The sequence below is a fragment of the Callospermophilus lateralis genome, chromosome 12, assembly GCF_048772815.1.
Source record: "Callospermophilus lateralis isolate mCalLat2 chromosome 12, mCalLat2.hap1, whole genome shotgun sequence".
NCBI lineage: Eukaryota > Metazoa > Chordata > Mammalia > Rodentia > Sciuridae > Callospermophilus > Callospermophilus lateralis.
The window spans coordinates 108,830,325-108,857,992 of NC_135316.1; the positions used below are offsets into that span (position 1 = coordinate 108,830,325).

General features: G+C 54.7%; 1 protein-coding gene and 1 non-coding gene across 2 annotated transcripts; one reads left to right on the forward strand and one right to left on the reverse strand.

Annotated features, from left to right (window-relative positions):
- Nucleotides 1-2,272: 2,272 nt before the first annotated feature.
- On the reverse strand, nucleotides 2,273-27,551 carry Irs2 (insulin receptor substrate 2). Its single transcript, XM_076872484.2, has 2 exons — nucleotides 23,057-27,551; nucleotides 2,273-2,976 (listed from the first exon to the last, which is right to left on the reverse strand). The coding sequence occupies exons 1-2, from the start codon at nucleotides 27,063-27,065 to the stop codon at nucleotides 2,972-2,974; spliced, it is 4,014 nt and encodes a 1,337-aa protein (XP_076728599.2). The 5' UTR covers nucleotides 27,066-27,551; the 3' UTR covers nucleotides 2,273-2,971.
- Trnav-cac (transfer RNA valine (anticodon CAC)) lies at nucleotides 9,018-9,090 on the forward strand. Its single transcript has one exon. It is a non-coding gene; the product is annotated as a tRNA-Val (tRNA).
- Nucleotides 27,552-27,668: the final 117 nt, after the last annotated feature.

The window sequence follows — 27,668 nt, forward strand, 5'->3', positions numbered from 1 at the left end:
TTTTAGGGCAAAGTGATTTCTAACAAGGAGGCTGGACTGTGTGTGATAAGAGTCAGCTGCCATCATTTTTGTATTTTCTGTCTGTTGAGCTGCACCGCTGGGTCTGGGGATTACACTGCCTGGTACTCTGGAGGAATGTGCTGGTGTATCTTCTTGTGTCTATGCGTCAGGGAGAGAGCACAGTGGAGAGAAGGTGGGGTTGACTCCTGCCACTCATGAGCTGTGTATCTGAGAAAAGTCAGTTAACCTCTCTGTGCTGCAGTCTCCTCATCCATAAACCTGGAACGGCAGCTCCTCCCTCTGAGGCTGTTACGGGCTATGAAGGAGTTCATATCCATAAAGCGTTTCCAAGAGCACACAGCCCGCTGAACTGTGTCTTGTAAATCAAAAGGTTTTTTTTCTTAGCACATTATTTTTTCATTAAGTTTTGTGATTTAAGGAACATTTTCTGGTTTCTAGAATAAAAGTTTTAAAATTAGAAAGTATCCAAGGAAGTCTATTTAGGAGCTTAATATTTACTCATTGACTCTAAAACCCCAGGAGCAGATTGGCTTTCTGTGACATTCAGAATCCGTACAGGAAAAATATCCTCCGAGCGTCATTCATTTCATAAATAATGTATTTTATTTTATTGCATATGGCTATCAAGGAGGGCATCCATGGTCAATACAGACTAAATACAATGCGCTACTCTAGTCCAGTTTTCTCTCGTCTCCAGCAGCGACCCGTCGACCCTCTGTACAGAGCGTACAGCGGAAGACGGAGCAGGGTAGGTTGAGTCTCTCGTCCTAACACAACACGAGAAATATATTTAACATCTTGATATCCAGAAACAATACGTACCCAAAGAAAACACTGTTTAATAACTGTTAAAGTTTATATAGCAAAAAAATATTTTAAATTTAAGGTAAGTCAGGCAAAATGTACAAAGACCCAATGTACATTGTGAAGTTTTAGCAAACATAACATTTACACATTTTGGTTCCATTCTGTAAACTAAATTAAAAATGTAAATATTGCATATGCCTTTTTTTTTTTCCTTTTTGAAATGTACAGGATAGAGGAAAATTTAGTACATCATCAACTTTGTATTTTTCTCCTTCTAAGTGGCAGCAGGGACCTGGACGCCCTGTCCGTGCCACGACTCCTCCTGCGCCGTGTCCAGCAGGTCCCCATCATCCTACTGGGCTGGGAGAGTCTCAGCAAACCACTGGGGGCTCCTAGTCCCCAACCAGAGCGAACGCTAGGGCATTTCATACATCTTACTAACGTGTGCAGAGGACGCTCGGGAGCCGACGGTCAGACCAGCACTGCGTGGCCTATGCGTCATGGTGACGGGTGATTTCAGAAAAGAAAGACCTTGAGAATGCTCAGAGGATCACTTTACATTCAACTTTGTCTTGCAATACAATCCTCTGCTCTGAGTTCAGCACGGAAGCAGGAAGACGTCTGCATTGCCGTTAAATATATTTTTAAGACATTGAATTTTTTGGTCTTCCTCTAAAAAGCCTCATTTGATTAATGCATTATTCTATAGTGATATAGATCTCTATATATTTATATTTATATATATATTTTCTCCAAACAGAAACAAAACAACAACAAAAAACCCAAACAAACCAACAACTCACATCTCCAAGAATGAGTGTAGCCTCTGCAGGACCACCAGGGGCACAGGCACTGGGGGGGGGGGCGAGCCTCCAGAGCGTGTCGGGGGGCAGCCAGGGGCCCACAGTCTGCGGGCAAGCTCAGCCATGCTGGGTGACATCTGTGATAATCGATAATTGCCACAACACTGAAATTTCCAGAACACTGAAAATGTGAAACCAGGGTGGTCTTGTCAAGGATTTCTTTGACAAGTGACGTGCACTGTGAGAGACTGGTTTTCTTCTCCTTCCACTCCAGCACAGGAGCTTAGCTACGATGCCTCTCTCTGTCTCTCTCTCTCTCTCTCTCTCTCTCTCTCTCTCTCTCTCTCTCTAGGGCAGCCTTGTTGGCCAATGCGAGAGCAGTAGTTAATACCTTTCAAACATTAAGCCTGCAGGCCCCAGCAGCCTGAACCACCAGCGTGCCTACACGAGGTTTTGGTTAAGAGAACTTAAGTTCAGGATTCAGGACAGCAGGGCATCTGAGCTCCTGCAGGGGAGAAAAGGCTTTTGCAACTTGAAGTACCTACACGAACAGCTACACAGAGAAGGATAGACAAGCCTGTTAAAGGTAAAAAGAGAGAGTCACCCTCCCAGGACCCCTCCCTCCCACCCCACCACCCAATACAACTGATGATTTTCAAAAGTAGGTTGCTTCAGTTACACTTAATAATAATTATTTACGAATCCATCTTCAAAGTCCAATCCCAGATTTCACTTCCATGGAGAACTGTCAGTCCCACTCTGGGCTCCGTGCACCAGTAAACATCGCAGGTACCTGGACTGGAATCTGTGTCCACTCGAGCAGGTCGGCGAGGCCAAGGCCACGCTCGAGCCCTGGGGTGGACGTGCAGGAAGCCTCTGCACCCCGACCACGTGATCCGGCGTTACCTTGGACTGAGGTAGGACTGTGGTAGAGTTGAGTGTAAGCCAGTAAATACCAGATTTTACCACTTCGGTGGGTATTGTAGCATCTCCTAGCATGCTGAGGGATAGATCTGCTTTGCCAAAGTAAAAGTAAGAAGAAATGAAGACACCGGCCACGATTTAAGAAGGCCAATAAAAACATCCAATTTGCTCCAGAATAACTTCTTCGGCTAATTTAAGTCATAAAATAAAACAAAATGCAACACACACTGCACAATGACGCATGCCCCGGCCAGGACAAGTGAGAGAGGCAGGCGCTCGGGCCTGGTTGGTTCCTGTCCAGTTCAGATGTCTCCACGTGGAATCGCCCAGATCCGACAGACGTCGCATGCAGCTTCGGTGGGAAATAGGCTGAAATCTCCGCTGTCGACCTCCGGGCGGTGCAGCCAGATGGCGCTTCATTCTGAAAGAGAGAGCAGAGAATTCAGGAGTGACTCAAGAGCGGGGTGGTCTCTGGGGCTCCCGAAAAGACCCCCGACCTGCGCTTATGGTCCGCGTGGGTTCCACAGAAGGAGGCGCGTGGAGAAGCGTACGTGGCCTCACTCCACGCGCAGGACAGCTGAGCTGGCCCACTGTCCTGGGAGCGGCACTGAGGTGCACCTGAGCAGCCGTCTGTGAGGCGAGGTTTGCTTTTCTATCTAAGACAGACTCGTGCCCTTCTATGAGTGACTCCATCAATGAGCCATAGGAGATGGAGAGGCAAGAGTCTGCTTCACCCTGAGCACCTGGGAACCACCCCAGGTCAGGGGGAGGAGAAGAACGGTCTTCCTCCCAGGGCTGCTGAGAAGGTGAAGTAGCCGAGTCGTGAGGTGTCCCCAGAAGCTCCTATGTGAGACAATGAAGACGGTTCCGAGGGGAAATGGTGAGAGGGATCACCTAATAGATGAATCAATCCACCGATGGATTAAACGGGTGGTGACCACAGGCAGGTGGGGAGTGGCTGGAGGGGGGGTCCCAGGTGCTGGGAGGGAGCCAGGGCCTTGGGCCTGTGAGGCAAGCCCCCTACCACCTGAGCTGCACCCCAGCCTGGTCAGCAGAGCCCTCTCTGACTGCTGCCAAGTCCTGAGCTGGTCTCCTCGCCATCCCTCTTGCTATGAGGTTCTGCCTCACCTCAGCCCCGGGGCAGGAGGGTCAGCCATCTATGGCCTGGACCTCGGGGTCTGTGAGCCAGATCACCGTCCTCCTCTAACTGTTCTTGTAGCGGGAAAAGCCGATGACAACCCCGCTAAAGAGCTCAGTAAACCGTCACTGTACGAGCAGCAGAAAGCTCTTCCTGGTGGAGGGCCTCGCCCTGTCAATGCCCAGCATGATCCAGCTTGATGCCCCTGCTGCCTGGCAGGGCTCTGCTCCCTGCAGGGCTGGGCGGGGGGGGGGGCACGGCCAGCTCCACTTCCAGGGTCGGCTCTGCCCCCTGCCTTTCCTGGGGCCCCGAGCGCAGTTCTCCTCACAGCTCACCTCACAGGCATACCAGCTGGGACGGTCCTGGCACCTCACATCCTGCCGCCTTTTTTTAAAAAAAAATTTAGTTTCTTGGCTGTTTAACCCAAAAACCACACTGTGAGTTGAGGACAGCGGCCAGGTTGAGGGAACCCTGCTAGCTCTGGCTGCTGGGTCTCAGGGCAGGCAGATCTCTACCTCCGGGCCGAGCCTGCCCGACCTGCAGAGCTGCAGGGGCCTCTGCGGCTGAGCGAGCCTGGCCCTCGTTCGCCTCACGCCCCACGACCCTCTTCTGTGCCTCTGATCCCTTCTTCCCCATCTGGAGTTCAGAGGACTGGCCCTGGAGGCCACCACCGCCAACTCCAGGTCTCACTCCCCCGCCAGGAAAGCGGAGACCCTGGGAGAGGCTCACACCCGTCTTCACACCTCCCTGGGAGTGACAGGGAGGCTATGTGGCTTTTCCTTATTTTTTAAATGAAGTTTATGTCCTTCAAAAATCGAAAGGTAAACCATGTTCTGCAGACGAAGCTTAACAGACAACCAGCCCCGAATTTCCTCCCAGGGAGGACAGAGCTCCAGCCCGCTGTGCCACACCGTGATCTCCCACCCCAGAGCCTGCGGGGAGCCCTGCCTGCATTCCTCACAAAGCCCCCTCTGCTAAACTCCACTTGGACTAGAGTTTTACCCTACAACGAGTTTGCATTTTGTCACTCAGGCCCTGAAGGGGATGAATCCTACGCCCAGATCAGGAAAGACCGTGTCATCCACGACAGAAAGTCTCTAATCAAAGTTCTATTTTCACCTTAACACTTACGCTAAATGATGCTAAATGTCTCATGTTAACCCTAAGACCACTATCTTGACAACACCTAAGTACAGTCTTTACTTTTGCAAACTTAAAATGTCCAGTCATATAAATGGTGAATTAATTATTACTGGAAAAATTATTTTTTGTTCTCACGGGTGGATTCATGGGGCCACTGTGGTTCTCACTGTTTTTAGGGATGCTGGATTCCTGAAAGCCAACTCTAGTCATTCGACCTCGATGAGCTATAATCGAGTGAACCTATGATTTTATGGTTTGAAATGACACAGTCATCAAGACCCTCAACTCTGAGCATGAGTATCACGCGAGCAAGAGCCGAGCAGCGGCAAGCAGCCCTCATGCAACTGCTCCTGCAAAGACCTTTCAATAAGCTTCTCCTGAAATTCTACTCTGGTGCCAGGTCTCATGGATGCCCTGGGGGGGGACATAGGAAAGCCAGGGGAGGGAGACCAGACGCAGGCTGGCCCTCAGCCTGGAGATGGCCTGCAAGCCCGGGACGTGTGGTCCCACAAACCCACTCATGTTCACACAGGGAACCAGGGCGAACACATGTAGACGTGACTTGTCTCCTACTGTGGCTACCTCCTATGGGGGGGCGGCCGAGACCTCTGGGCCTCCCAGGGGACTGTCAGGCTCTAGCTCCTGGACCTCAGCACCTCGCCACTCAGACCAGCTGGCTCTCCCCCTCGGCCCCTCTGTGGGAGGCGGCTGCTGGCTCAGCGAAGGCCTGCGATGCCCAGGGGCACCACAGAAATGCCAGCAGACCAGCCATCGAAGCCAGGCAGAGGCAAAGCGAGGGGAAGAAGGAGAGCGAGAGAGGAGAGAGAGACCCTTGCTCGGCTGCCAGGCACAGCAGAAGGACGCAGCTGCCAGAGAGACCTCAGAACATGAATGCCAGGAAGGACGCGGGGAAAGGAGTCCTGTGGGAAACTGACCGCAAGCTTCCCATGATCACAGAAAGAAGGACCCGGCAGAAACTGGCCGCCTCCACTCACACCGAGACACCCCTGTCCCTTCCATTATCAAAAGAGCAAAATGTGCCTGTCCCCTGTGCTTCCTAGCAAGGACCTTGACCCAGTGTGACCAGGAGGGCCCAGGCCCCGGGGGGTGTGTGACTGAGCCCAGGTGAGCGGCAGGTGTAGGAGGTCTCTGCAGCCCCAGGCAACAGCCAGAGTCCAGCCTGGGGGAGGCCCCAGGGAAGCCCAGTGCCAGCCTCTTCTGACCACCCTCACTCCTTGGTGCCACTCCCCTGCGGCAGGGAGGAAGGCAGAGGGGGAGCCAAAAAACTCCTGTGGATCAGAACCTAGCACACAAGTGCATTCTCCCTTCTTGTTTGTTTGTTTTTAAAGTAAATTATTAGTCTGGTTCATTCAAAATAGGAGAAAAGAAAACATTTTCTAACACTACTCATATGATATCTTTGGTCTTTAAATATTTATGCTTCCTAAGGATGAGATCCCAGCATAAGTTTATTTATTTATGTCTGCTAGCCCCACTAGAAGCAAAGCACAGGTTCCGGCCCCGGCCACACTGCCCTGCACGCGCCCTGAGAAGGGACACGTTCTTTGAACTCATCGGCCCAGGATCAAAAACCAGCAGAGTCGAAATCACAGGCTGCGCATGCGGTCACAGAGTGCCACACAGCATCCTGCTCCTAAAGTCAGTGCCTACTAGGAAAAGGACACTGACACATGGTCACAGGGCTAGAATCTGCCACACCAGGCACGGCTCGGAGCCCTGCACAGAAGCGCACTCAGGAGTCACTGGGTGAAACCAGACACAGCAGTAACCAGTACCTGTGGCACAGAAAGTGGCCCTTCAGGACACGCCAGGCATCCCAGCTATTGTTCCTGTCTTTTCTCTGCGGTCCTTTGTGACAAATGGCATTCCTATGTGGGGCAGTCACATAGGCCAGCTATGATTTCACCCTTTCTCTTCCACTCAGAAGAGCAGTCAGAAGGCAAAGGTTAAAGGTCAGGCCTCCAGTCTGCCTGGCTGCCCCAAGACAGGGAGGGAGGGCGCACCCACCACTGGGACCCAGCAGAACGAGTGGGAAGTGTCCTCGCAAAACACGGGTCAGCACCAGGGCGCTCAGGGCCACCGTCACAATCACAGGAGAAAAACCAGGGGAGCGGCGGATGCAGAATGCGCCAGCCAGGAACGAGGCAAACTTGTCCCAGCGAAGGAGATGAGAGGACGTTCTGGGCACCCCGACTCACTACGGCCTTCACTTGACTTCTCACGAGAACCTGGGTTTGGGCCTGTCTGAGTTCAAGGTCACTCTTCAGTGTTCAGAGTCCAGTCCACTCCGCTGGGTCAAGGCGACCCCTGCCACCAGGGCCCTGCTCCCCTGCTGACTGGCAAACCAAGCCAGGCACCTCTTGGCGCTGCGTTTTGTGTCCCCGAGCCACACGACCAAGGGAGAGACCTCAGGCGCGTTCAGACCTATCTTGGGCCCAACCCAGCCCCGGTTTAGACCTTTTTCTGTTAAATACAGAATTATGAGGGTAAATAAAGTTTTCGGTTGTAGGAGAAATTCCTAGAAAAAACACGCCTGATAATTCAGTATCTCCCTATTTTACTAAAAGCAGAACAGGCCAGCCACACAAGTGTGTGTGACAACAGCACGCTGTGGGTGATAACGAGCCAGGGATTCTGAGAAAAACGGTCACTTTAACTTCCTTTTAAATTGGGGAAACAAATCACTTAGAAGGAAAATGTGGATGAATAAGCTCCTGCGCTGTGGGGACAATGTCCACCAACCTGCCTGCGACAGACAGGACTCCACAGCTCCCACCTGTGCCATGATGCAGACCTCCTGGTTCTGAATGCCTGTTACAGGGGAACCCCAAAACGGGGGAGCCTGCCCTGCGGCCGGCAGGAGAGCCAGCCGGGTTTCTCACGCACTGAGTTTGACTTCTGCTTGATCCTTTGTGCCAGTGAACCTAGCCACCCAGCGAACGGAGCCTCAGGGCCTCCTGGCTGTCCTGTCCGTCCCCTCCACCGCCCCCCCCCCCCCACAGCCACCGTTCCAGGCACAGGAACAAGTGCCTGCAGGGCCCGGCCTGGCCAATGTCGGCCACAGGCTTGGGTGTCTCTTTTCTGGGCTGTTGCTGCCGTGCGTTATGTGGGCTGTTCTTCTAGGGCAAGAGTTTTCCACCCCACCTGCAGCGGCAGCACCCCACACCACGTGGGAGACAGTCTCACATGCTCTGGCACAGACACCTTTGAGACCAAGTGGCTCCTGACCTGCTGAGGGACACTAGTGATGAAAGGCTAGCAGCCCCAGGTTGGAGGCACCCAGGGAAGCCTTCCAGGGGGTCCCAAGGGGTCCCTGAAGAAGTGCTCAACTCTTCCCCAAGGCTCCCAGCAGGGAGGACTCCTGCAGCAGGGAGGCAGGACAGGCTGGTTTCTGGACCCCTTGGGGGACCAAAGCTTAAAATTCTAATTATACCACGAACCTTTTTCTTCCTTAAATAGATGTTGTTGTGTGTATCTGAGATTCACGACATGATGCTCTGGGACACGTACAGGTAGTAAAGGGGTTACCGTGGCGGAGTACGTCAACAACCCTCTCATCTCCCACTTACACTTCTGTGATAAGAGCAGCTAAAATCTACTTGTTTAACACAATCTTCTCACCATGACCGCATGCTGTGTGCCGGACCTGCAGGCTTGGGCAGCTCCGTGTGCTCCTGTGTCCTTTCTCTGCCTCAGCCACCCGTCTCCCCCACCCCCCATGGCAATGACCATCTCATTCTTGACCTCTGTAGCTCGACCTTTAATTATTACTTTAAGACCAATGTATGGTACTAGAGAGATCATACACCCTGTTCTTTCATTAGCTCAGGGACATCCACCACTACACTACACTTGACCCTGTTTAATAAGTCACCCCGGATGACGTGTGTGTAGCTTTAGGGACCTGCTCCCCACTGGACCAAGTTCTGACTACGCCTTTCTCACCTTGGTGTTCCAGCATCTAGCACAAGGCATATTGGTCCTTAATCACCCTAAGTTGGACTCAACCGAAATTAAAACCCCAAGTGGTGTTTGCCATTTTTCATAGGCAGAGAAGAGAAATATAATTTTCTAAAGGAAAACAAAATTTTAGGACTGGCTAGGACCCAGAATAAAAGGAAACCTTTCGACGTCACATGAGAATGACATTCCAGGGGACTGGGGATCTAGCTCAGTTGGTAGAGTGCTTGCCTCACATGCACAAGGCCCTGGGTTCAATCCCCAGCACCACCAAAAAAATGAGAGACAAAGAGAGAGAGAGAGAGAGAGAGAGAGAGAGAGAGAGAGAGAATGACACTCTCAGGCAGAGATCAATAGGGTGCGCCAGACCTGCCCATTACCCGTCTCATGCCTACTCCCACCTTAAGCACGTTAAGCAGCTGTGACGGAGACTGGTGGGCAAGGAAACCCAAAACACCCATAACTGACCCGCAGGGAAGGAGTCTGCCAAGCCTGAGGCACACAGGACAGGGCGGCCTCTGGTAAGGAAGCTCATGAGAAGATCCAAGAAACCACCAGGGCCCATCTGTGTGTCCCACCTGAGCTGACGGACAGCTGTCTGAACTAGCAGATCCCTAAAGCTGCACATGGCGAGCTCACCTGCCATGCAGGCTACCAACAACCACCGGCTCCAGCCTGCCAAGGGTGAGGAGGCAAGTCCAAAATCATGTGGGAAGCCAGACCCCTGGGGATGGAGTTCCTCACAGGGACCGTCTGCTCTGATCCTTACTAAAGGCCCCCCACCCCAGGATGCTCAGTCACACCCCCCAGGTCTGCCATTCAAAAACGGGCCAAATCAGGCCATTTGAAAAGGTGGACATAAGTCCTGACAAGGACACCTAGGACAGGAGATATAATTCGCATTCAAATTGCAAAACACTATGACAATGCAATTCTTTTCTCAGATTTAACATTTAACCCATTTTTGTACATACGACTGATACTAATGTAAAAAATATGGATTTTACGTATACTGTAAAAACATTTACATCTAAAGTTATAAATCTGTGTTTTATGTTTGTCCTGTCAAATTAAGGAAATGGGTATAATTTCTTCAAAATATACCCACATCCAAATGGCCTGTTTATGTATCAACTCAGCTGAACCCCTCTTTCCTTCAAGTACCTGAAGAAGATGCCTCCCAGACCTCCCAGGTGCAGCTCGGAGCCTCTGGAAGAGCAGGGCCTGCTGAATGCCCTCCCCCCGGCTCTAAGGCCACAGGACAGCCAGGGCCAAGCCCAGACCCTGCCTAGACCTAGTGCGAGCCCCTGCTCCAAGCACAGGTTGCGGAAGTGCCTCCGACTGGCAGGGCAACACAGGCCACTGCTCCCTGGGGGCTCTGGAGGGACCAGTGCCCACGCCAGAAGTTGACCTGAGGCTGGCCACCTCGCCAGCCACCTCATGCCTCGTGGCTCGGGGTCTCTGCCTCACATGAAATGGGGCCGTTCTCTCTCCTCGAACCCCCCGCAGGGTCCCAGGAGACCACAGCATGAGACCTGATGTATGCAGTCTACCATGGCCGTGAACAAGGCCCGTGCACGTAGCTCTTCCACACCCGAGGAAGCCCACGCCACGGCACCACTCGCTGTGGCCGGATCTGTGCCCTTCTCCGTGCACCTTCGATGGAGCATGCGTGGGTGCATGCTGAGTTCTGAGCCACAGAGACTCCCTGGCTGGGCCTCCCACACCTGCCCTCCCAGCCCTGTCCTCCTTGAAAGGCATCCATGAACGACGTCACCAACACCACGACTTCGCGCAGCAAACAGGCCGCTGGGCAGACGAACCAACTTGCTTTAGCTGGACGCGCAGAATGGAGAACCCAGTGCTGGGTGACCAGCCACCAGAGCGGCTTTGCTCAAGGCTGCCCGCACATCAGGACAGGACCAAACCCCAGGAAGGGGCTGTAGTGCCCACTGTGGGGGCAGCTATCCCAGGGACCACAGCACCCTCCTGTGACACATGCTGCACCGACTCAGGCCCCACCAACAGGCTGGGCTCTGCTGGGGCGGCTCTCCCCGTCACTCTGGCTTATACAAAAGTGCACCAAAACACAAGCAGATGCCTAAATCCCCTCCACAGGTGACGGTCACGTCCAAAGGAAGCACTGGTCATCGAAACTTCAGTAATGAGGGAAGAAAGTGTCAACCTGCCATGATACAAATCCTTTCATCAAAAAGGCAAGACAGAGCAGGCGACGGCCAGGACTCCCTGGGGTAGGGACACAGGGGACACCAGCACCTGCCCTTCCTCTTCCCCATGTCCCCAGCCCCATCTGTGGACATCCCACTCCGTCAGGCTGGCTCTCTTGCTACTTCACCAGCCGGTGGCCTCCAACAGGCAGTGCCCAGGCCCCCCCCCAGGCCACCGCACACACCCTGGAGCCAAATGCCTCCATCTCTAGGACGAGCCAAGACCCGCAGCCCAGAGGGAGCTCCCATGAAGGACGACTTCTTCAGTCTGGGCCTCACATTTTCAGATGCTGGGCTGGGAGCACCTTCCACCTGGGGACCCAGGTGCCGGGTCAGACAGCTGGCCATGTGTTTTCCAAAGGCTCCTGGGGACACTGGATGAGCAGGCAAGCTGGAAGGTGGCTGGGGACTGTGCCACCTGGCTCCTGTTCAGACAGCATGCTGGGACAACGGGGACACACGCAGACGTGACCGATGGCAGTCCTGCCTCCTGCCCAGCCCTCTTCAGCAGGATAAAAGCATCCCAAGAGAATAAGACCAACCACAGGGAGGCGACCCCAGGCCTAGGCTTGGAAAGAGGAGCCTCCCAGGAACGGCGGACTGTGGGTGGTGTCCCCACGGCCGGACGCACACTGGTTTCTCCAAGCGGGGCTGGGCAGGAGTCCTTTAAGGCAGATGAGAACAGACCAAAGAGAGGGACCTCGCAAACACCTCTCAGAGTGACAAACAGGGGCAGGCACACTCAGCTCCCCTGGGGGAGGGCACTCGGGGACACTCCACCCCGGGAGTCAGTCCCACCCCGCGGGACGCTCCAGGGCGGCTGCCCAGTCTCTACCAAGTCACCACAAACCACTGCCCTGCCTCCACTTTCCTTGGAGAGTGAGAGTGAGGGGCAGTTCATGATCTCCACCTGGAAGGAGAGACGACCAACAGGTCTGCCTTCCTTGCCATCAAAATGCATGTTTTTCTAAGACCTTTTAGGTATCATATCTTTTTTAAAAAATATATTTCAGAACAACTGTCACATTGAGCTTTAATTCCAAAGGAAGATCTATACACCATGAGCTTCTCAACGTATGCAGGCTGCCACGCTCTGCTGGCCGGGGCGGGGCCACTTGTTCAGTGTGCGTCCTGCACAAGCAACTGAAGGGCATCATGGTGCTCTCCTGAGCCACTCACACCTGGGCTCTAAACTGACTCCACAGGCACGTCCCTGCTGAGTCCGAGTCTCCGTGAAACATGGAATTAGAAGTCATCTACCAACGTCCTGCTTTCCACCATTTGAGCTTCTGGATTAGATGATGCACTCAAGTGATCTTTTTCATGAGCCTGCGCGGAGGCGGCTCTGGGTACAGCGGCAGGTGCCTGGTGCCCAGCCTCTAAGGCGTGAGGAGCAGGCAGGCGGCCTGTGCGCGGGCACAGGCAGAGCACTTCCTATTCTAGCGAAGCGCTGTCTTCTCTAGAAGGTACCCAGCAGCAGCAAGAGCCGGCCAGCTCAGCCTCCACAGCCAGAGAGGACCCTGCCACACGGGAGCCCCGCGCCCCCCCGAGGTGGGCGCCCTGCTGAGAACCCTCCAGGGGCTTTCCAGCGCTCTGCGGACCCCAAGGCGCTGTGCGAATGCAGGCTTCTATGACAAGGCACCGCCGTTCAACACTTGTGCCTTTATTCTGTTGTTTAGGTTACAAAAGTTTCCCACTGTTGTCCCTGACCTCAGTGACATTTCAGGGTCTCTGTGCCACTAGAAGACTTTTAAGTCTTTCCAAATATTACAAGTTTCTGATAAAGAAACTCAGACATGCACATATAGCTCACTGAGTACAAAGGCCACCAGAAGGTCAGTCTAGGGAGGGCCAGCCACCAGCATAGTGCTCTTCCTTGACGTTCTCACTCTCACCTACTCTTCTCTGCTGAGTTGTTGCCAGTAGCTCTGACGCTGGAACATACCAGGCAATATCCTGCCGCAGGGCCTTTGCACTGCTGCCCCCGTTCACCTGTGTGCCTTCTCCCTGGGAGTCACTGGACTTGCTCTTTGCCACCTCTGGGTCACTAGGCTCAGAAGCCACCTTCCTGCCATGCTCCTTTCCTGCTGTATACTCCAAAGCTTTTGTACCACCTACACTACGTCCTGTCCTGAACACACCTCAACTTGGTTTGTTCCTAGGTTTTGGAGGAAGACAGTCCACTGAGGACTTTCATCTTAGCTTGAAAACACCCATTTCTTGTCAGCCTCTTTCTTCGTATTATTCAAATGGATGAAATACGTTTAGAGTGGTCCACATGTAACAGCCATCACCTTTGGAGTCAAGTGAATGCTCACACTGAACAACTGGTCAGATTGGAAAACCGAGGGGCCTTCCGCCTCTCTGGCCACTCTGCAGCTCCCAACAGCCTCAGGGTGAAGCTCCCACGGTTTGGGTTTTCTGGTTTTGTTATGGGAAGAATCCTGAAGGGCGGCCAGAGGTTAAGCGTGACAGGTAACTCACAGGAGCACACCCCCCACCCCCCCACCCGCTGTTAGCCTGAGCCGGGCACAGCCACCCGACGTCCCTCTGTGTGAGGCCCAGCTGTGAGGAAGGGGCTCACTTCAGAGCAGGAGGCGTCCAGAGGGCTGGGCTGGAGCTGGGGAGCGGCCAGGGAGGAGGGGGCTTGCCTGCAAAGTCGGGCCGTGAAGGGACGGACAGACCTTGAGAGGCCTCTGTGTCGCGGAGGTGTGTGGAGAGAAAAGGGCTCTCCAGGAAATCATCAGGGAAGGGACTAAAACGGGGTGAATCTCAAGGACAACCCCTATGGCTATCTGAATGTCTGCGCTAAAACCCAAAGGGCACACGTGGACACGCAGGGGAAGGGAGCGGGCGCAGAGAGCAGCCGGAGCGTTCCTGGCCCCACTGAGCAGGGCAGACTCAGGCGGGGCAGCCTCTGGAACCCGGCACCCGTGCAGGCGGGACTCCAAGGAGTCTGGGTTAAGGCTCCGGGCCGCAGGAGCCGGGCGAGCGAGCACCCAGGAAGCAGGGCGGCACCCCGTCAACCAAGGCCTCACAGAGGAGAAACGTGCTGGTCTGGGACGGAGGGCAGGGGCGGGCACTCCAGCAGAGTCGTCCAGCAGGGCCGGTCATCCGTGGTCTCCTGCCGAGCGCCCCGCAGGGTGGGCACCTACTGACGGATCAGAGCAGCTGCCCCAAAGCAGCTCCGGGTGGTTGCTGTCCTAGTGGACCCTGGGGCCCAGAGGGCAGAGACCTTGTTCTTCCTCTTCTCTCTCCAGAGCAGGCAGATCCGTGCTGGCGCACCAGACTCCCAACACACAGACGATCACGGCGCCCCTGCACGCCGACTTCAGTGGGCAGCCAAGAACCCCACAAGTCCCGGTCCCGTCAGCTGGACCGGATGAAGTCAGGATCTGAGAGACACGTGCTTGTACTGACCTCACCCTAGGAACCCTGTGGGTGCCCCGGGCCGGGAAAACGAGATTTAAAGCAGCGGCTACTATTTCATTTGTAACTAAGGCCCCGTGATGACCCAGCAGGGTCGACGATTAAACTGAAAATAACTGCGTGAAGGAAGACTGAACAGGGCGGGTGAGCTCGATGGCATCTGGAGGGTTCCAAGATGACCCTACAGGCCGGGATGCCATCACACGCAGAAGCCGCCCAGCCCTCCAAAGGAAGTTCTCACTTTCAAAAGCCTGTCAAAAATAAGGCCTGAGAGTGTTGGCCAATGCAGTGGCATTTGTGCGGTGATGCCTTGTGCGACTTCCGTATCTGGTACTTCGTCTCTGTTCATTACTAGAATTTTAACTTTTTTTTTTTTTTTAACCAGCTAAATTAGTTTTCTGAAACTGACTGTTGTTAAAATAAGTTTAGACTCCTGGTCTCACAATACTCTAATAAAAGAAAGACTCTGCAGTTTTGCAAAGAGGGCATTTGCTAAGGCGCTCTCTCTGACCTGAGCTGAATCCGGGCTGGCTGTCCCCAGACAGTGGGGCTAAGTTCCTCCCAGAGTCCCCCAACCTCGCTGGGCGTCTCCAGCTGGAAGGTCAGGGGGCTCAGGGGACTCTCTGCCCCAGCTGCACATGTCACATGTTATTTTAGGTCACTCTGATGAGGAAGGACAGTAAAAGCTGAAAGCCTTCTATCATGTCAGAAAAGAACGGAAGCAACTCAAAAACATGCTCAGGGCTCTCCTCTTCCAGGAATTTCTGTCTATTGTCTGGAAAGCTCAGGAACTTGGCAGTGTCCGCAGGACACCAGGGTCCTAGTACCTCCATTTCTGACCTCTTCACACAAAAGCAAGCTGCTCAACCCTCTAATCCATGCCGTGGTTAATCCTGCTTATTGCTCAGAGTTTCCAAGTACTATCTGCATAGTTTTTAAATTTAGTAAGGACATCTTGGCCTATTTCCAAGACGTGTCTCCCTGCTCCCCAACTTCCCCGTTTATCCATGCTTAGGGACTTGTGAAGTCACAGAACTGCTGGGGGTGGGGGGCTGTGGCAGGGGGGCTTAGCCCAGGGGGTGGGGTCCACTGGTGACTCCCACTTACCTGGGAGCTCATACGTGGGGACCAGCCAGTGCCTGCCTTAGTGGCCTCACAGCCCTGGGCAACACAAGAGAGTGCTCAGTGCCCGGGTCCTCCAGGGCACACGGAAGCTCAGTGGAGGAGTCGCACCTTGATCAGGAAAGGCCCCTGAGCCCGCGGAGGAGGGACGACTCCCTCCACAGGACACAGAACCTCTCTTCCCTTCCTTTTTAAAAACACCTCGGCAAGTGTCGATAAACCTGTCACCACAGACAGGGGACTCTGAGCTGGTCCTCCTGACCTGGACAGACGCTCCCTCACCCTGTCATCCTGGTTTTGTTGGAACTGGGGCAGCCTCCCACCGCGAGGGGCTCCCTCTGGGCGGTCGCGCTGGTGGCTCACAGTGGTGGAGGGCGCATGGCCCTGGGCTGCCATCTGCTAGGAAGCCAAGGGACCGACAGCGACTGGGGCAGGGCGCTGAGCCTACAGCACGGGGCCGTGCAGCCTGTGAATGTGTGGGTGCTGGCTTAAGAACGTTTTAGAAAAGAGCACTGCAGTCCCATCACTAGAGAAACAGTAGCTTCTGTCAAATGGAGTTGGTAGGAAAACCATTTCTCTTCATCTAGAAGTCCTATGAGAGGATTTCTTTCCTGAGAATTAAAAAAAAATAAGAAAGACAGCACAGCCCGCCCGGTGGCCCTCCCTCAGGGCCCGACCACCCTTCCTGGCTGCCCTGCCCCTTCTGTCTCTGCTAGAAGCACTCCGATAGCCAGTGTCACCTCCTCACATCCTAAGTCGGTCCAACGGGAGCAGGCAAGTCACTCAGCACCCAGGGAACCAAGGAAGCCCGCCACCCTTCCCTCTCCCACTCCTTCTTCCGCTGTTTACAAACAACTCTACGCTAATTAAACCCACGACCTTGAATCGGATGCCAGAGGCACCTGGCATGGCCCCTGTTTTCACAACCTTAAAATAAGTGACATGATGTCAGTGGCTCCTGACTGGTCCCCCTCACACTGCCCTGGGATTCTCCCTGATGCCAGCGCACGGAGGTGAGAGTGTTGATTTCTGGGAGGACGGTGTTTTTCCAGATCAGCAGCCAACTCGCTTCACTAAGACTCATCTCAAAACAGCCGCGGACAGGAGCTTCCCCTGGTATCCAAGCCAGGGCCAGGAAGGCTGGGACCCAGCACTGGGACCCACCAACGAGTGCGCTGTCAGCTCTCAACGTCACTGCACAAAACCTAAGCTCTTCAGGGCAGGTGTAAGACTGGTCTAAGGAAAACAGAGGGCTTCGTACCAGCCTTCTTCCTCCACTGTCCCCACCGAGAAGGAAAGTGGGCAACTAGCACCACGGGAAATGCAAATCAGGACGCTGGCCTCACGGCTGCCCTCTCCAGGGCACAGAGCCTGGGAGGGGAGGGCAGCAGGAGGCTGACCCAACCCTGCAGTGACCCTGGGCAGCTTGCTTGGCCTCTCTGAGCTGCAGGGTCTTTATTCCTCCCAAAGCGGATAGAGCTGCCTCGCTGCCTGTCACAAGGTCTCTGGAGCCCTTCATGAAGGTGTATTATGAGAGTAAAAAAATAGCTGTCCGATTCCACCCAAATCGGTGCAAAATTTCCTTTTGCCCCCAGAAATTAATTATCTTCCAATACTTATCAGAACAGTGGTTCACTCTCACCACAGCCAACTTCAATGGCATTCTTTGAAAATCACTAACTGTCTGCCACATTTTGAGACTGTCAGCGCTATTTATACTCTGCTGGCAAAAGAGGGCTTGAAGTCCACAGAATGCAGAGAAAGGAACTCATCACGTTCATGAACACTAATGCTGTGTGCTAACACTTCAGAAGCACATGGTCCTTCTTCACCTAAACACACGATTTTAAGTTAACAAAATCACAGGTCACACTTTATCATTATATCTACTTTTATGCCTTGGAAAAAAAAAACTTGATACTACACCATAATAATTCACTCAACTGTTTGTATGGATTCCATATGAAAACTAAAGTAATAATAGGTCCATGATCATGCTTACATTCCCAAATAAAATTTAACATGATCCGAAAAAAAGATCATCAGTATTTGAGTTTCAATTATGAAAAATAAAATTCATGCTTCTCGCACCAAGATTCGATATTATGAAACTGCATGTGTGCACATACACTCTCATGTACTGCCCCAAATATTTATTTCTGGAGAATAAATACTGATACTCTTTAAATATTAAAAAGCCAGTATGGCACAATGCATGGGATTGTTAATTTTAAAGTATGCTGTGGATCTGAGAATTTGGCCAAATACTCCAAATTTTAGTAAAAGCGCAATAAGCAAGAATATTTTATAAATATTGTTCGTGTGAGTAAACAGCACATATATATGGCATAAGAAAACAGAAGAAAGCTTAAAAACACATTTACCCATTCATTTTGGACAAGTAAACATGATTTTATGCAAACTTAATATTTTCTTAGTCCAACAAAAAAGAAATCAGAGCTGCGAAATTGACCGTTTTATCATTTGCAAGCGTGCAGTCTGTGAGTTTTAACCCAATTCTACGTCAGCATTATTTGCACCGAGGGAGCAAACTAGATACTCCCCAGTTCTCTCTATTCAAACTTTCTCCTGTGCATAGAATTTCAGTATGGGAATCTTGAAAGACACTGGCTACTGGGTAGCAATCTCAGCCCCCAGCACCTCCTCTGCCTTGAATGAAGGCTACACCAGTTCTCTCCCCCTCCGCCCCCAAAAAATACACCAAGGAAGCCTGCCAATAATTCATCTACTCTAACTGGTTCCAAGTAACTGCAGTCTTGAAGATCACGTTCAAATGAAATGAAATTAACAGAGTATCCTGTTTAGATGTGCATAACATTGTTCTCAAAACCCATGACCTGATAAACATGTTCTAAAAGACGATTCTGGAGAGTCAGAAAACTTTGCTTTGTTTACTGACGCGCCAACATTAGAGTGTGCTGCCCATCTTGTATAGACACCTACGTTTTGCTCCTGTCCACACAGAGCCATGGCAGAGAGTCTACCACCACAGTCCCCTAAGGGAGGAAAGGCTCGTCCTGGGCCTGGACCTGCGCCCCTGGTCTGTTTTCACCACTCTACTTGGCAACGCAGATAAAAGGGTAAAGTTACATTTTCCCTTAAGTTTCTAAGGTGAAACGGGAACACTTGATTCTGTGCTATCCCCAAAACAAAACAAAACAGAAAACCTTTCCACTTGCCAAATCTGATACCAAAAGTTACCTAGCTCCTGGAACTGGACTTCTAAAGAAAGTGCATTAATGGGCATCTTAACAGAAAACCCATTATGCCCACACTGGCACGAGAACTTTTGCAAGTTCTCTTCAGAAAAAGACCTTCATTTTAATACTGACGCTGCTAAAGAAAACAAGCTAGTAAAACTCCTCTTGGACGGGGCGGGCAGGGGGTACACAAAAGACTCAAACACTTTCTTACTCTAACAGACAACCAGACCGCTACAAAGTACAGCTGCGAGAGTGACCACCAGGATTAAATCAACTGAGCGAGCTCTTGGACCCAACAATGAACTAACAGCTGAAAGCTCAGGGGTTCTTGTGTCCTTGTGTTGCCTGTATTAACAGCTAATTTTTTTAAAAAAGGTATCTCTTTTATATATCCTCATTTTGTCAATATTTCTTAATATATGGACAAATCCCAAAAGGGAATTCAAAGGTCTGTTCACATAGGCCAGCCATCGGATGCCATCTCCTTAACCATTATTGTACCCTTTCATTTAAAACACGACTCTTCAACTTTGGGTACTTTTCTACAGAACAAATCTCTCTACCTGTTTGTTTGCTGCTTGGGATGGAGCTCCAGCCCTGCCTGCAAAGCCCTTGCTGGATCACTGAGCTACATCCCAGCCCTTGAAGAATCCTAAACGAAGAGGGGAACCAACCAAGCAGAAGGCAAGCAGGGCTCCAGCCATCCTGCCTGCATCTGCAGGCCTGGGGGCGTGTTGTTTGAACTCAGGGTACCCATTTACCAAAGTGCCTTTCCTGCATACACCCACAGTTTCAAAGTTCCAACTACCATCAGAATTCCTGGATTTATTACCACTTTCCTTCCAAAGTGCTGAAAACACATTGCTGTTTCGGGTCTCATTTCTGTCGGAGCAGCCCTGGGACACAGCAAGGAAAGGGGGGGAACCACCCATTTCACAGACAGAAAGTGAGAAGCAGGGATTAGGTGGCTGCCCAGAGTCACACAGTGACTCACGACAAGCAGCAACCAGAAACCTGGCTTCCTGATTCCACGCATGGTGCTTCCTTCTGTGAAGCACTATTTTTATAAAGGTTTCTCTTTCAATAAAGGAAATGGAACAGGTCATGTGACTTTCATTCACGAAAGCCTGTGTGTGTTTTCATTAGCACCTCACTCCTTCTTCCTACAAGTGGAGCCCAGCCTGTGCGGTACCTTACCAGCCCTCACCCAGCTGGGACCGGGGCCTGGGGTGGCAAGGAGTCCCACCAGCTTCCAAAAATAGGCTAATAGTTGGCCTCCAGACTTCCAAGGCAATTACTTTCAGACATAAATCGTGATTTTTCTGTTTCTTTTTGTTCTAAGAAATGAATGGATAGTCCCTTTCATCAAACAATTTAAATACAGATGCTTCCCGTGGTAACTCTTATCTGTTTTATACATACACAGAAGCCAATTTTAGAATGAGCATCCCTCCAGGGAGGAAAACTACTGCAAAAATATATAAAGTTAACTTTTTAAAGCATTTCTAAAGAACAGTAAATTAAATGGTATGTTTCCAGTTCCCAAACAACAAAACTAACAGATTAGTTGGATTTTTCTATACATACTCACATACAAAACACAGAAGCAACATGCCCTGGCCACTAAATAAGAAGCCTAAGAGCCTTTGCCCTGGACCACGAATATATCTACACTTAAGATGCATTAGCTTCTGAATCGGCTCTTGTGCTGAAACCCCTCCCGGATTTCCAGTCCCGCTGTAAACAACTATCCCACGCGGTTAGAACTTGAAGTCTATTGCCACTTGTGCAAATACTGCAGCAGTGTCCAGGAAACCCCCATTAACCAGGCCTCGGGTAACTCCGGAGGCCTTCACCTGAGTGCTGGGCATGTCCACACAGCTGCTTCCAAGGGCCAGGGAAGAGCAGCCAGGAGTGCCCTTCCTCCTCCTCCTCAGAGAAACTGTCTGCAAGCCTGGCTTCTATACACCACTCTCACAGGGCCCCGACCTTCCTGAACTTCTAATCTAGAGCACCACCTCCGCCAGCGGAAGGGCCTTAGAGTGGATGAGGTCCTGGAGCTGCCTTTCTGGCTCAGACCTGGGGAAGGAGCCACCTGACCAAGATGGCTCACTGGCCCCTCCCGCTCTGCTGTGCTCTTGACCTAGAACCCTGATTTGGCACACAAGCCTTTTCTCAACGTGTGGTTTGGGCACAACAGACAAACTACAGTTACCTATTTTTCTTTAAAATAGCCCTTTTCCTTCTCAGAAGGTGGTCTGCCAGAATATCATGATACCCACAGACTTTGGAAAAACAGAAATCAAACCGACCTCTTCTCTCTGCTCAGCAACCCTGGAACACACAAACTGCGGTTTGGATTTCAGATCATGAATCCTATAAGCTGAAAGGAATTTTATACTGCTGGGAAACCTTAAGACCAGCCACATCAGGACTCTAAATAAACTCACATCTCTACAGTCTGCAAGGGGCACTGTCTCCCATGAACCCTGCATCTGAATGTAACGACACTATCAGAAAGGCCTTGAGTCCTCTCCGGCCTGCAGGCCCTGCCCACAGCCCAGGCCCCCTGCTGCCGGAGAGGAGGACCTGTTCCAGGGCCCCTCAATCCCATCCTCCACCAAGAGCAGGAAAGCCGCTCAGTTCTCAGGCTGTTTTCTGATAGGATCAGACTTGGGCGCAAGGTAGCTCTTTCATGCTCACGTTGGCACACACCCAAGTGGGCATACCAAGCAAACCTGCGCGCGCACATTTCCCCCACTCAATTACACTCACGCCGCTGTGTTTACACGGTCTATGTCTTAGAAGGCAACTAAGCCTTCAACCCCGTCACATTGGCAATTTTGTAGCGTTTAACGTGTGACTCCAGCAAAGTGACCTTCAGCTGAGAGTCTCCATTTATGAGATGCATTCTGACAGCTTCCAAGTGATTTAATTAGATGCTGAAGCACCACACTCCTGACAATTCGCCATGACTTTTCATCTTCTATCGTACAGTTTTAATAAAAAAGGAAATAGCCTTTCCTCTGCTGCACTAGAATAACAGGGTATTCACCCTACAGCTATAACTTTAAATTCCACGAACCAACAGTCCCAAGCATACCATAAACACAGACTGGATTCAGACAGCATTAAACTGGTCAGTTTACTTAAGAACAAAAGGCATATGGAATCCCAGGCCACCTCCGCAGCCCTTCAGAGCCCTTGCAGAGTATGGACCTTAGGCCAGCATCTACCAGCCTCCCAATCACAGAAGAGGGTACAAAGTATGTGTCTGGTGGTTCCTAGAGTCTAACCTGCAGCAACCCCACAGAAAAAAACGCTACAAATCTGAAACACGAATTGAACATCCAAGCCCCTCTGAGTCCTCCTCACCCACCATCCACAGTCTGGGAAGGTCAGCTTCTGGGCCCACAAGGAAGGGAATGGCACCCTCTCGTCCAGTTGTTCTTGAAAAGCTGCTCCTGTCTTCACTTGTTTCGTCCACCGCTGCCTGGGCATCCTGGCTGCACACTGGCATCACCAGGGTACCGCGGGTCCCTGGACTCCACCCAGCCCCGCTTTCCCTTCCTGGGTCTGAGTGGCACAAACCTCCCGGTGGGGACTCATCAGAGACAGCCACCCGGGCTGGCTGATCAGAAACTCAGGTTTCCCTGCCGAGCCGCGTGGCACAGCAAACTCTCCTGGTGACGCCAGACGAGCTCAGGTGAGAGCCGTGCTGCCATTTCACCCCTCTGGAGCAACACGCCTCAAGCTCTGAGAGTTTAGGTATGAGCTTGAGATGGTGCAACCATTCCCTCTGGCAGCCACCACACCCGGTGCCCACTTTGTAAAGACGCCTGTGCCTCAGGGAGATTCAGCTGGGGCCCAGCTACAGGCACAGGATGGAAGGCGGGTGCCTTCAGGCCCCGCCCAGAAGCCCCCACTAGATTTAGATGTGGGCACTGCTGGATGAGAAGTGGAGTACGTTCTCATGCCAAGAGAAGGGCCAGGGGCACAGGAAACGGGACGGCCTGGGGCTAAAGTCTCCCTCCCACAGGAAGGCGTCACCCTCATCCCAAAGGTTGACAGAACTTGACAAGCTCTTTGGAGAAGGAGGGCACCAGGCAGCCAAGAGCCAGGAGTCTGAGCCAGTAGCTGGCATTCAGATCAAGGGGCCCACAGGGAAGAAGAGCAAAGCCCAGAGATGCACCACTGCTCCGCCCTCCACCCCAGGTCAAGGTTAAAGGGCCTCACCTTTCACAATGGTGGCCTCCTTCAAGTGACGGGACAAGAAGTCGATGCTGGCGTAGGTGTTGGCCGAAGGCAGGGCACCAGGGCCCGGGCCCCCACACACCCCGCTGGTGCCACTGCCCCCCACGGCACTGAGGAGACCCCCGAGGCTACGGGCCCGGCCCCAGCTCTTGTCTCCTGGCTGCGGATGCTGCATCTGGGGGGACAGCCCTGGATCATCTCTCACGTCGATGGCGATGTAGTTGAGGCCATTCTGGAAACCCGCAGAGGTCTCTCTTCGCATAGGAGAACCACTGGCCCCAGGACAGCCCACCAAGCCCCCAGGCTGGCCCGGGGCCCACGGCCGCACCTGCGGGGTTGGAGGCACGGGGAGTGATGGCTGCAACTGTCCTGGGGACGTGGGTGGCTCCTCACCTGCTCCAAGGCCCCCACCGAGGACGCCCCCACCACTGCCCTCGCCACTTTTCCTGAGAGAGACGTTTTCCACAGAGGCTGAGCTGTGGCGCTTGGGGTTATGGGCGAAGGACGGAGACACCGGGGTAACCGTAGTGGTTGAGGAGAAGGTCTCGGAGCTGTGGCGGCGGCGGCCCCCCTGTGGGTCTGCACGGATGACCTTGGCGCCTCGGTGAGGGTCAGGGGGCTGACTGGCCTGCAGGAAGGCTTCCACCCCTGAAAGCTGGTCCATGAGACTCAGCCTCTTCAAGCCCGATGTGGGGCTGGTCACTCGGGCACCTTCCGGTTTTGGGTGGGCCGCGATGGGTTGAGGCGGAGTGGCAGCCACACCAAAGGCCATCTCGGTGTAGTCACCATTGTCCCCGGTCTCGGAGGATGTAGAGGAGGCAGCACTGGGGCCCTGGGAGGTGGCAGTGCCCAATGCTGGAGGCAGATGGTAGGGCTCCCCTGGAGGAGGCTGTGCAGGGGGCTGCTGCTGCAGGGAGGTGGGCGAGGCAGAAGGACGTGGAGGCAGTGGTGGGTATGGGGAAGCAGCCTCAGGCGAGAGCAGGGCATCCAGGGAGCCCACTGGGTCCGCGCTGCGGGTGCCCGGTTTGGGGGACTTGGGAGAGCTGAAGTCCAGGTTCATGTAATCGGACAGCGGGGAGCGCTGCCGGCTGTCACTGCTGGTGCCCGGGGTGCCTGAGCCCAGGGACGAAGCTGGGCTACTGGCGGACAGCAGCGAGGAGGAGGAGGCTGCGGATGCCAGCAGCGGAGGCGCAGGTGGTGAGAGGTGGGCACCCGCCTCGCCAAAGTCAATGTTGATGTATTCTCCAGGGCTCTTGGGCTCTGGCGGCAGGGGGTACTCGTGCATACTAGGCAGGGTTTGCAGCCCCTCCAGGGACAGGCGTGTGGGCCGCACCGCCCGGCAGCGCTGGCTCAGGAAATTGCTGCCACTTGGCCTCATGGGTGAAGGCACTGCTGGATGAGGAGGCTGGGGGTGGCCACTCCCGCCAACCCCAAAGGTGCTGGCTGACTGGGAGGTTACTGGGGTGGCCTGGGGCTCCAGCCTCTCCTCTTCCAGGATCCGTCCCACAGGGGAGCTCATGAGCACGTACTGGTCACTGTCCCCGCTGCAGGCATAAGGGGCCTTGTAGGAGCGGGGCAAGGAACTGTAGCAGTAGCCAGGGACCCCTTTGAGCACCTCCCCACTGCCATGCAAGGCTGCTGAGAAGAAATCGGGAGGCGTGCCCGCAGTGCCCGCTTCGCTGGGGGACATGTTGAGGTAGTCCCCGTTGGGAAGCAGCTTTGGGTCGGCATTCTCCATGGACAGCTTGGAGCCACACCACATGCGCATGTACCCGCTATCCTCAGGTGAGCTTTCCGCTGGGGAGCTGGCCTTGTAGCCACTCCCGCTCACTGGGAAGGTCCTGTTGGCCACAGGGGCGGGCTGAGGCGCTGCTGCTCCGGTGGGGGGCAAGTCTGCTGCAGGCGCAGCTCTTGGCTGCAGGATTTGCTTTGGGGCAGACACGCTGGTGGGGCTCATGGGCATGTAGTCATCGCTCTTGCAGCTGCCGCTGCCACTGCCCATGAGAGCCGCACCAGGGGTCATGGGCATGTAGCCATCATCAGCCCCCAGATTGCTGCTGGAACTCCTATGGGATCCAATCTCTATGTCCCCATAGTCCTCTGGATAGGGGTGGTAGGCCACTTTGGGAGAGGATGTAGGGAAAGATGGGCAGAGGCGGCCTGAGCTTCCAGAGAAGGTGGCCCGCATCAGGGTGTACTCATCCAGAGAGGCAGAGGAGGGCTGGGGCACTGGCCGCTGCCGAGCAGGTGTGGTCAAGGAGTAAGTCCTCTTTCTCAGTCCTCTGTCCAAGTCCTGGACCCCATCACCTGAGACTCTGCGATACGGACGGCCACAGTGGCTCAGAGGCCTGTCCATAGTCATGTACCCATACAACTCGCCTCCGCTGCCATCCCTGGCCGGGGGTGTCTCCGCGATGGACTCCGGGGTGTTGCTCCTGTGGCTGCAGAAGGCTCTCAGGTCACCAGGGCTAGAGCCGTATTCGTCCAGAGACATGAAGCCAGGGTCACTGGGAGAGCCTGAGGCAGAGGCACTGCCGCTGGAGGGCCGCTGACCTGGGGGGTGGTGCAAAGGATGAGGCAGGTGCGGGTGCGGGCCCGGAGGCAGCGGGTAGGAGCCTGAGCCGTGCCCGCTGCTGGACGACAAGCTGCCAGGACTGGTGGCAGCAGGGGGCGAGTGCGCCACGGGCATGGACATGGAGCGGCTGTGTTGCAGGGCGCCCCCTGCCGGCGCCAGCGTCACTTTGCTCCCGCGGCCACCGCAGCCGCCACTCAGGGTGTGCGAGCGGCTCAGGGGCGCGCGCACCGGCCCAGGGCTCAGGGGGCTCCCGGCTACTGACACAGGCCTGCCGGCCGCCGCCACTGTCCCGGCTGCAGCGCCGCCGTCGCCCTCACTGGCAGTGCGAACCCGGCACGAGCTACACTTGGCGGCCGGCGGTGTGGCGGCCAGGCTGTCGGTGCGCGAGCGGCGCACCAGGCCTGTCTGACTAGGGGGTAAGTTGACCAGGTGATGGTGGCGGCGCGCGCCAGGAACGCTGATAGGGTGCGTGGCGGACGACCCCGACGACTGGCTCTTGCTGCGCGGCCGGAACTCGAAGAGCTCCTTGAGCGCCTTCATGGCCTCCAGAATGGTCTCGTGGATATTCTGCGCCACCACCGAGTCGTCGGCCTGCATCCACAGCTCTCCGGGGCCCGTGACGGCCGAGCGGCCAACCTCTATAAAGAAGAAGCTGTCCGAATGGCCGCAGCGGCGGATGTTCATTAGCTGCAGCGTCACCGACGGCTGCTCGCAATTGAGCTTCACGAAGCCTATGGTGCGCGCCGACAGGCACAGGCGGTACACGCCCGTCAGGTTCTTGCTCTGGCCCAGGCCCTTGGGCTTCAGGTTCACCTGCCACACCTCGCGGTAGGCGCTCGTGGCGGGCGCCACGAGCCCGTAGCTGTCATCGGCCGCGGCGCCGGCCGAGCCGCCCAGGGCGCCCGGCAGGGAGGCGCTGCAGGACGCCGCGGGGGCCGAGGCGGCGGGGGCCGGGTCGCCGGCGCTCGCGCGGCCCTCGCTGACCAGGTCCGTGAGCGCGCGGTACCAGCCCTCCTGCTCCTGCTCGTTCTCGGCCGCCACAGCAAAATACTCGTCCTTGGTGTAGAGGGCGATCAGGAACTTGTGCTTGGCGTCCGCGCGCTTGTTGATGTTCAGGCAGCAGTCGAGCGCGATCACTCGCTTCGGGGCGCCTGCCTTGCTCCGCCACTTCTTCTCGCTCTCGTAGTACTCGAGCCGCGGAGGCTGCGGCGCCGACCCCCCGCCCGCAGTCGCTGTCGCCTCGTCTCCAGCTGCGCCGGGCCCGCGCAGCACGAAGAAACGCTTGTGGCCGTGCTTCTGCTTGCGCAGGTAGCCGCACTTGCGCACGCTGTGGTTGTTGTTGTTGTTGTTGTTGTTGAGGTTGGGGCCGTCGCCGCCCGCCGGCCCGGGGGATCCTTGCAGCGGCGGACTCGCCATCGCCGGCTCTTCAGGCCGCGAAGCCCAGCCCGGCGTGGAAGGTGTGGATGAGGGCGGAGGGGCGCGGGCGGGGGCGGCTCCCTGCCACCCGTTCGCCCCGCCGCCCGCCGGAACACGCGTCCCACCGACCCAGGAGAGGGGAAGGTCCGTGGAGGTCCGCACGTTCCGGTGGCGCAGCGCCCTCCGAGGCTCCGGAGGATGCCTGGTGCGGGCGGTGGCCGCCCCCCGGCCCGGCTGCCCGCGGCCGCTGCCTCCTGGGCTCTCGGGCGGCGCCTGGGGACTCGCTGGCTGGGCCGAGAGTCGGGGTCCCCGAGTCGCGGGGCCGAGCCTAAGGCGCGCGCGGCCGCACCTTTGCAGTCGCCGCGCCGCGCTCCAGGAAGCCGGGGTGCGCCCGGGCACTCGGGGTCCGCGCCGCCGCCGGGGCTGCTATTGCTGCTGCCAACGGCGACCCGAGCTCGTCGCGGTCCCCGCCGCACAGTGAGTAACACATCGCGCACCGAGTGACTGAACTAAGAAGAGCAAAACAACATGTGACTCGGCGTTACGCAGGCACACACGGCGCGCCCGCCCCGCCCAGCCGCCCCGCATTGGTGCCGCGCCCCC

Excerpts from the sequence above, each read along its gene's own strand:
- Irs2 (XM_076872484.2), bottom strand. The coding sequence starts at position 27,065 with ATGGCGAGTCCGCCGCTGCAAGGATCCCCCGGGCCGGCGGGCGGCGAC.